The 10462-nt window shown below is 44.3% G+C and overlaps 1 protein-coding gene across 1 annotated transcript in view; it reads right to left on the bottom strand.

The window, feature by feature from the left end:
• Positions 1-4130: 4130 nt before the first annotated feature.
• LOC144781988 (N-acetyllactosaminide beta-1,3-N-acetylglucosaminyltransferase 2-like) overlaps positions 4131-10462 on the bottom strand; it is a 133226-nt gene continuing 126894 nt past the window's right edge. Inside the window, exon 2 of the mRNA XM_078661088.1 lies at positions 4131-9871. Coding sequence (XP_078517214.1) covers positions 8596-9837 — 1242 coding nt within the window. The 5' untranslated portion in view covers positions 9838-9871 and the 3' untranslated portion in view covers positions 4131-8595. The remainder of the gene's footprint in view (positions 9872-10462) is intronic.

The following is a 10462-nucleotide window of genomic DNA, read 5'->3' as shown; positions in this document are numbered from 1 at the left end:
TTGTGTTTCAAGTTCATGAACGCTTTTTAGGCCTGATTACAGAGCAAGCAGAGGCGCAAGCATGTCTCTGGGTGACTTTGCACCTTGACATTAAAGGAGGTACTCTCTTTTCCTAGGTGGCCTATATACTTGTACTTAACTATGTAATGTCGGGGCACGGATATTGGTTGGTAGGCAGCTGTACGTAGTTCTCATGCATCTGTTGTTCTTTTTGTTTTAATGTATTGGATGTGCACACAATGGTGGCACACAATGTAGCGTCAAGGTATTCCTGATGCTAATAGATGTGATGTACCCTGTACTGTTTTTCTTTTCTAGGTACTGATCAGGAGCGGTTCCACCATGCAGTTGTAGCCAGAAGCTGGGCATACAGGTTACTGCGCCGCCCTGATTTATGTGAGGGTATTTTTAGTTTTCTTTCACGTGCACTTTACACACTATAGTTCTGGTCCTGAAGAAGCGCCAACGATCCTTATGGCAATATAGGCGCGAAACATGTTGACCTATGTCGTTCTATACCCGGGCATAGTATGCCATTGGGGCTAGATTTTAATTAGCAGTTGAGACTACTTTGGGTACACCTATTTACCTTCGCTGCATGGTGACCCTACTTTTATATCACACTTGCACGTCAATTTATTACCCTCAATTGAATATGAACAAACCCATTCCCCACACCCCACACACCCACATGCATCAACCGGCAGTCCTATTAAAAGATCTCCAATAAAGAGACCCTTCGGGGGACCCGTAGGGAATTGCAGCGCCGGCCCTACGAGGAGCAACTGCCCAATGATGAAACATGACACCTTTCGGGGTGTGTGAGGGCAACAGAGGACAACAACATGGTTTTCCTATCACTAGTGGGGACTGTTACCTAGGATCCCTGTTCTTTCTCTTTTCTTCCCCTGTTTTTAAATGGGTGACTTTTTGCACCGTTTTGCACGGGTGACTTTTGCACCTTGCTTTAGGAACAGTGTCCCCTTTTTGGTATACATTTATAATTTAGGAGCATGGACACTGGACCTTAAAAAGCTCCTTGGTCCCCCCCTCTTTTGTTGAAGCAGTTTAAGCACGGCGGACCAGCCGTGGGACCGTTCTGTCTCCCCCCTTCTCTACTTTCCTTACAGACACATGGGACTAGATTCTTTGGTGAGTGGAGATTGCTTCAAACTCCGCTACTGTTTAAGTTCTGAGATGACATCGACTTAATATTCTGTAAAAATGCAGCATGCCCTAGCCCTTCTATATCCTACCACCGTAAACAGTATGAACAACCTGTTATTTCCAATATTTTCATGTATAGGCCTCACTAGAAGGCACCCCTCTGGTCTAACTAGTTTGATAAACAGCACACCATACACCTTTGAGTATTCCAGACCTACCATAATTATGGTTCAACAGCGTTATTGACTTTAACACATTTGTATTACAAGTGTATCTAACGCGCATGCGTCAGGGAGCACCATTTCTAACATTGCGCATGATTAGCAAGTTCTGTTCTCCTGAGCATGCGCGGTTATATTTATGTTCAGACAGGTACTCCGGAAAGGGGTAACGCCCAGCACACCTGACCTCAGTGATCACTCTTTAACTAGTTGCCGTGACTTTCCAGCTCACTCTCTCGGCAGACGCATTGTAGGGGTAGGTGCAGAGGCATCAGCACGCGGGGAATACGTGAGTAGCTTTCGCCAAACGGAAACAGGAAATACGCCCGCACTGAAAGCTTTACAAGACTTGTCCCGGTCCCCACAGCTAAATTCCCGCTGACTTTTGTTATTTTACAGCCCGGCATATTGGTGGTGTACAATGCTTGTGCCAGCGTTGGATTCCTCGACATGACGAGGTAAGCGCACACCATGAGATTATACCTTAAGGGCACCCGCCATTGCTGGAACCTTTGTGTTTCAAGTTCATGAACGCTTTTTAGGCCTGATTACAGAGCAAGCAGAGGCGCAAGCATGTCTCTGGGTGACTTTGCACCTTGACATTAAAGGAGGTACTCTCTTTTCCTAGGTGGCCTATATACTTGTACTTAACTATGTAATGTCGGGGCACGGATATTGGTTGGTAGGCAGCTGTATGTAGTTCTCATGCATCTGTTGTTCTTTTTGTTTTAATGTATTGGATGTGCACACAATGGTGGCACACAATGTAGCGTCAAGGTATTCCTGATGCTAATATATGTGATGTACCCTGTACTGTTTTTCTTTTCTAGGTACTGATCAGGAGCGGTTCCACCATGCAGTTGTAGCCAGAAGCTGGGCATACAGGTTACTGCGCCGCCCTGATTTATGTGAGGGTATTTTTAGTTTTCTTTCACGTGCACTTTACACACTATAGTTCTGGTCCTGAAGAAGCGCCAACGATCCTTATGGCAATATAGGCGCGAAACATGTTGACCTATGTCGTTCTATACCCGGGCATAGTATGCCATTGGGGCTAGATTTTAATTAGCAGTTGAGACTACTTTGGGTACACCCATTTACCTTCGCTGCATGGTGACCCTACTTTTATATCACACTTGCACGTCAATTTATTACCCTCAATTGAATATGAACAAACCCATTCCCCACACCCCACACACCCACATGCATCAACCGGCAGTCCTATTAAAAGATCTCCGATAAAGAGACCCTTCGGAGGACCCGTAGGGAATTGCAGCGCCGGCCCTACGAGGAGCAACTGCCCAATGATGAAGCATGACACCTTTCGGGGTGTGTGAGGGCAACAGAGGACAACAACATGGTTTTCCTATCACTAGTGGGGACTGTTACCTAGGATCCCTGTTCTTTCTCTTTTCTTCCCCTGTTTTTAAATGGGTGACTTTTTGCACCGTTTTGCATGGGTGACTTTTGCACCTTGCTTTAGGAACAGTGTCCCCTTTTTGGTATACATTTATAATTTAGGAGCATGGACACTGGACCTTAAAAAGCTCCTTGGTCCCCCCCTCTTTTGTTGAAGCAGTGCACAGATCATCCCTACTTCTCATCTCTGGAGACTCTGACGAGCCAAAGAAGCAGGGCATAGTCGCACTCTCCAACAATTCAGGTCTCCGCTCTGAGGCCTAATAGTATCTCTGTGTCAAGTCTGTTACCTCCAGAAGGCCCTTGATATTCTTTTGGACTCTTTTCCCATTATCAGGGAGGGCCTGGGTCGTCTTTTCAAGCTGCTGTACCCTCTATCAGGGTTCAGTACTCTTCTCTAAAGGGCATCAGATTTCCTGTTAAAAAGGAAACATTCCTGTAAACCCTCTGCATTACATGAGCCATACAGGTCCCACATGTCTGGTAATCTCCCAGGGTGTTGAGAGGAGAGGACTAACTCCTTGCTACTCTTTCCCTCCTTTTCTCTACCTCCTAGAGGCAGTGGCGTAGCAAAGGCGGTGCGGTGGGTGTGGGCCGCCCCAGGTGTCATCACTGAGGGGGGTGTCAAAATGGCAAGAATATGTGTAACTATCTTTTTTTCCTTATTTTAATAATTTCAATGTGGGCGGGGGTGACAAGAAATTTTCCGCACCAGGTACCACCTGACCTTGCTACCCCACTGCCTAGAGGATTTCTTATCTGTAGAAAAATAAAAATCTTTATGTTCACTCTTTTTTTAAATTTCCCTCTGATGGTCAGGCATTGTAAATATCCCCTGTGATGATGCAGGGACCACCAGAAGACTCCACTTCAAGATGACTGCCAAAATCATCTGCTGGTGTGCAGGCAAGTATAATTACCCCAAACTTCACAGGGTATGCTCCTTTCACAGAGCTCTTGTCTATTCACTCACATAGGCTTAGCCCAACCCAACAAGCTACAAAATCCAACTTTCCCCTCCTCTTTCCCTCTCAACTCTTGGCCGCAGACCTCTGTATTCTAAAGTTCTACTGCTCTTTCAGAGGAAGCAGGCTGCTCCAGTTCTCTCACTTAAACGTATAGCTTAATTCCCTCAGTTTAGTTCCTTTGCAATACGCCTTACACTAACTACCTTGGCACCCGTAGATGTCCTTTCATCTGAAGCACCCCTAAATACTCACAGATCAAATTGGGCAATGTTCTCTGGCCACCATCTTGGCTCCGTCCTATTGTCAGTTTTTCTATCATACGTGTAGATTTTTAAATAGAAAAAAACAGAGGCAAAACATTTTCAAACTTTATTGATTTCATAAATTATTTTATTTTACAGCATTTGTAAAAAGAAACCCGACCCCGCAAAATTCATTAAAGAGGACAAAGTCACTTTGAGTTTTTGAAAAAAAAGTACATGATTGCACAATGTAACACAACAATGTGCACATGGAACGAAAACGAGTATGTATACTTCATAAAATCAGTAAAGACAGAACATATGTGTACCTTTTTTCTCTTTTGAAAAATGAAAACGCAGGACATGCAAACTTCGAGGAAATTTGGCCTACTTACTGTTTCTTCCAATTCATGAAAATGTGTTCCACTGAGGGAAAGTACATATAGACAGATCGAAGAATCAAGCACTTGGCAAATGGCAAGGCTACGGTTTTTTGACCTTATCCCAAAATAAATATTGCATTTAAGTATTGTGCAATGCTAGATAAGCTACCGGTGGAATGGCTTCTGACTGGCAAAAGTGTGGAAACCACTAGAAAGGGCTCTTGAGGCCTAGAAGTGGGAATAGAATGTGGCGCTCAGTCGATGACTAATAGCTCTTACTACTTTAAAATAACTGAATATAGGGTGGCAACAATGAGTGTTTAAAAGATTTACCAAGGATTTGTGACTCAAGATGAAAGAGAGATTCAAGTCATGCAAAAGAGTACATTCACCGCGGTGAATAGGAATTCGTGTACTATGTAGAGAGAAAAGTAAAGTGCTTTACTTTAGCATCTATAGTACAGTAAAAAAAATATATTACCCATTGGCTCACAGTGAGATGCACAAATGGAAAATAGCATTTACAACGCGGTCTAAACCACGCATGTCATTACAACGCAAGCGTCACCACACTTGCCTTTAGCACTCATATTGCTTTACCACGGGAAGCATCCTTTACAACGCAAATTTTACCACGCAGTGCTATTACTACGCAGGTTTTACAACGAAAACCTTCACAACGCATTGCGCTGGGGGGCAATCTAGGATAGGGAATAGATTTAATTTACTATCCAACACCTTCCCTAGTGTCCACGGGGACTGGAGTTGGAATAGTAAATGAAACTATTCACTATCCGGCACCCCAAAGCGCTATGCGTTGTAATGGTATGCGTTGTAAAAACTGCGTTGTAACAGCATGCGTGGTAAAAGCATGCGTTGTAACGTCATACATCCCTTTACCACGCATGCCTTTAACACGCTTGCCTTTACAACGATTTTTGTTGTAAAGGCTGTAAATATGTGTGGTAAAGATAGTCAACGCTCTAGACTCGGAGCGAATGGGCAGTGGGTCGGAGGTGTTTGAGGTAAAAAAAAGTTGTCAGGTTGTCAGAGGTATCGGTGAGGTAAAAAAAAGTTGTCAGGATGTCAGAGGTATCGGGATGCGGCTTAGTGAGTAGATTTCAGGTCTGGTAGCTGGAATTTAGGGCTCAAGGAAGGTGTGAGTTTTCTGGTCAAGGCTGGGTTGGATAGTCTTCAGTGCCAGGGGCCGGGTTGGAGGGCTCAAGGTGGGGGCTGGGTGTTTTTAGAGCACAGAGGCTTGTTTTAGGGCTGGGATGGGTCGGTTTCAGGGCTGGGCCAAGTTTAGGACTCAGGATAGGGGGCTGAGGTGGTTTAAGGGCTGAGAGGCCAATTGTAGGGCTCCGGGGTGGGGCCGGGGTAGTTTTTAGGGCGGGGCTGGGGTGTTTTAGGGCTGGAAGGCCTGTCTAAGGTTTCTGGGGTGGGAGCGGGCTGGTTTTCAGGGCTGGTGGAGAGGGGAGGAGTGGTATATAGGGCTCAGGGTGTGGGAGTGGCCATGGAGGGTGCCAGCAGGTACAAAGCAGGTACCGTTACCACACGTAACCTTTACCACGCATATTCCTTCACCAATCATGCCTTTACAATGATTTTCGCTGTAAAGGCATGCGTCGTAAAAGCATATTCATTGTAAGGACATGCGTGGAAAAGGGAATATGGTAACAGCACCGTGTTGTAAGCACCTATTTTAAAGGCATGCGTAGTAATCGCATGCGCGAATACATCATACAACCGCAAAAATACATAACATATATCAGATGCACTCTCTAACCATGTATCCATTATGCAAAAGCAATTTTCACCTCTAAATAAAATATCACCATACATGAACTAGCACAAAAACCACAGACATTGCCCTCATATAAGGCCTGTTAGGCCCATCACCGCTTCCCATGGCTCTTTGTAACGGAACACCACTTAGCCTACTTAAGGCACCAGTTACTCTGAATGGCTCTAATGGCTTTCCGAAAGCTTTTTAAAATTCTTATACTTCTTGAGCCCCCCCCCTAAGATTTCATCCACATACCTACCACCCTGTCAGAAAATACCTACTTCTCTGTGTTTCCCCGGCGCTAACCGATTCCACGTCAAACCAATAACAGTTGTCCAACGCAATCTTTCTTCTGTAGCCGTATTTGCTCCTTTGTCCATGAGTATTTTTGTGATACCTTCATGTCTTACATGCCACCAGCTTATAGATTGCGCAAGCATATTTTAATACCCAACTCAGTGTGTAGCACATATCTCACAACAAACAGTTCCATTTCCCACCCTCATGAATCCATCCACTTTTCCAATATTTATTCGATGAGGTGGTCGACGAATGTGAACTGTAAGATGATATTTCAAAGAGGATGCCTACAGAGGTAACACTGTATTCTATTTCGGCTGGAAACAGCTTGGACTTTACTTCACACATCTCATTTCGTCAGCCTCCAAACAATAAGATAGGACCATTACGATCAGCTCCCTAGAAATAGTATTTAAGAGGCAAAGAATTTCACCTATAGGCAAACAGGAACAGAGCTTATAGGGTCATGCTACCATGACCACTTATCTTACTCCTTGGAACATTTCCAATGGACACAGAGTGCCTCATTCACAAACAAGTTTCTCTGAGCAGCTGTGATTTACCCCTGACTTACTCATACATTCTGGAAGAAAATCGCACCTACCCTCGGAAGAAACCATTATGAGGGATCCTATCTGCTGTAGCAAGAGTGAGGCTGGTGCGTGTCGGAACCTTCGCTGTCCTTAGCGGGGAGGAACAGGCAGATACTGATGAACCTCTGAGATCCTGTGGCCAATAACAGTTTTTAGATGCATGAAGAGTGAGGTCTGTGCTCCTGGGATCACTGTAAGTTCACCTCTGCTTTGGGAGACAGAGAGGGAATTTGCTGTGCAAGAAAAGTCAGTAGGTGAGACTGAGCCCTGTGCTGATTCCCAGCTACTTTTCTGCAAAATCAACGCCCTCTCAGAATAGTCCTGTGGTGAGGGAATCAAGTATGCTACAACCATGTTTAATGGAGGTAGACAGCAGCTTTGGACATGGTTTGTTCTGGAAACACAAATGTTTTACCTAAAACAATTAGAAACATAACACAAACAAATATAGATAATACACAATACTCCCTCTCCCAATGTCGGTTTTAAGGAATAACTATCATTGATCAATAAATGACAAATAAGGGGTGGGTCCAAAGAAAATATCTATTCCATCTTTGGCCCATCCTAGTGCAAACAACAATTGGAGTTCAGACTTTAACATACTGGCATCTCCTTCTACAGAATACCACCCACATAACTGTTTTGGAGTGCTTATATTAGTGAGTTACATAGAACTGAGTGCTGAAAGAGATTAAACTCAGTTGTGTACAAACCCGTATGCTCTTTAACGTGACTATATATAAGGCTGCTGATGTATCTTAGCCTCGAAGAAGGCCTCAGTAGTTTTTAACCAGCTCAACTGATATGCACCATAGCTCTGTGCTTTGCAGATTCCACTGGGTGCTACATCGCACAAAGATTAGACTCACAATACATATTTTCTACCATCTGTCGGAAATGTGCAAACAGATGTTGAGTTTTTCTCAGTTCTGCTCTTCAAACCCTGAGCAGCCCCAAAATTTGTATTTTTAAAAGGTGTTTGGTGTTTATGCTTTACACACTTGGAAGATAACGCTGGGAGTGTAAGCATTCTGCACCTCTGGAGTCAACTGGGTCAATAGAAGCAGCAGTGTCCCCTTCAAACACAACTTTCCCCATGTTTTCACTCAGCCTTTCTCTGACTGCACCATCTCTAAGTGAGTAAACAAGGAGGGTCTTCTTTTCATGTCAACTCTGTCCTTGGTGTGTCTCTTGATAAGTCAAACATGGGTGTCAACTGGAGGGGAGGTTCAATAATGTCAGAACCATGAGATTAAACCACAAAAGTCAAAGTACCACAACGAGGCGGTACTACGTTTTCCAACATTGTGACTTGCATTGAGTTCCAACCAGAGCCCTAGTGGTGGAAATGTAGGACGTGCTCAGTTGGAGCATGAACGAAACCCTTGTATGATTGACACTTGGACTCCATTTGTTTCCCAGGCTTAGTGACCCCCAACAAGCACTGCACTTCTGAGTGTCCTACAAGAAGCGTTTTACCTACATTATGCTCTCTTGCCCCTTGCACGGTTCCTCAGCATTTGAGACTAGGGTCTTGTATCATGCGCCAGAGTCGGATAAGTTGCTGGGGGTTCCTCTGATGGACCAGCAGAAGCTTTTTGTGTGTGCAAGGGTTATCCCTTTCTTTCTCTGCAATGTCAAAGGTCTGAAATTCAGGATGCATCTGCGGCTCCACCTGCAAAGCTTGAAAGCACAGCCCAGTGTAGACATCATCAATGGGATAGAATTTAATGTACTGCGAAATGAGGTACAACCACTTGGCCAAAGACCCAGAGAATACAAAGCCACCTCCTCCCACATAGGGAGGATAAGAGCCTTCGTAGAATGACTTTGGAATGTAATATTTACTTCTGTGGTCTCGGAAGGGTGACGCTTCAGTGACCAGATGTCCCATGTAAAGGACCTTTGCCTTGTCCGGCTCAATTGATTCCAGGTACTGCAGGATGCCAAGGGTGTTGGTAAAGACGTCATCATCTCCTTTAAAGATGAAATTGATGTTTGGGCAGTGAACGGTGACCCATTTCAAAAAAAGGTTATCTTTCAGAGTCAGATTGAGAAAGGAATCCTGGAAGTCCCACTGAAGGATGTCTTGGAAAAGCTCACTCTCGAATCTGAGAAGATGCTGTAGGTCAGGTCCTGACCCATCCTTCTCTGTCCCCAGGAGGAAGACGGTCCGAACTTGCATACCTCTATACTCCATTTCGCGGCCCCAAGTTTCTCTCAAAGCCTGTCTCTTGTCAAAGCTTTTAGGGACTGATTTGATACCAATCAGAAGAAAGGTCTGGTTCTCACTGCATTTATTGGCCTGGTTGATCAGCATTGGAAACTCCCTGCAGTCACTGTATGATACAAACTGCTTGTAGATCTCTGGATAAGTATGGAAATCTCTGATTTGCGAAACCGCTTCCTGATTGACACCGCAAGATGTGGAAACATTGGCCTGTCTCTCGAGATCTTGAAAGATCTCATGCTGTTTCTTGTTCCAGTAACTGTTCTTAACAGGAATTTTTTCCTTCAGCAGCAATGCCAAGTTTGGGAGCAAAGTCCGGGAAAGGTTATTTCTAGCAAGGGTGACTTCAATAATACCAGTTGATGGAATGGTGGAAATAGGAGGTGCTGTCCACCAAGGCTTCTGGTAGGACAATGAGGAGGCCTCTTTTGGTAGAGGGGTAGGACTTGTCCAGTTTATATAGGTTCCTATGACTAAAAGCATGACAAGGGACATGAGCACTGTTATGCACTTTGGAATCCGCATTGTCGTCACAGCTTCTTCCTCCCCTCAGAAAAACCTGAAAATGGTAAGCAAAATAACTGGTCACATTTGGAACACAGGAAGAGTAAAGGTTCATTTGCATGTACAGAAATGACATTGAGTGTGCGGGTTCTGGTGTGACAACACATTAATCTGAACTGAGCAACCATTACAAATATCTACACCCGTGCATCCTTCCTTCTTTCCCTTTGTCAGACTATACTATAACTACATCCTAATTGAGTTGCTTATAAATTTCATTTGATATATGTTTCCGTCAATCAAAATTGAAATAATTAGAGCTGCTGCAAAGAATTTTGGCTCCAAAATCTCTTGATATGTGGTTGATCTTTCTAGTTTACAAAATGGACTATGGAGACTATAATACTCTCACTGAAGTTGCCCCAATGCATCATGGTAAATGCAGTGCATGAGGACACTTACTTCAGTAGTAGCCTTTAATTTTTCACCCTTGTTGATGCAGCCTGTGCTGTGTAACTCTAGACATGTGTTTCTGGATTAATTCCTTCATCAGTAGAGAGCAACACGTCATTTTGGGGGTGCTGTAAGTGCTGCCCAAACGTCTTCTCAGGTCTCTGTAGCACACACTGGGCATAGGTGAATCAAC

Source organism: Lissotriton helveticus, chromosome 9 (genome assembly GCF_964261635.1).
Source record: "Lissotriton helveticus chromosome 9, aLisHel1.1, whole genome shotgun sequence".
NCBI lineage: Eukaryota > Metazoa > Chordata > Amphibia > Caudata > Salamandridae > Lissotriton > Lissotriton helveticus.
The sequence above is the reverse complement of the archived record's forward strand: the minus strand, read 5'-3'. Positions and strand labels throughout refer to the sequence as shown.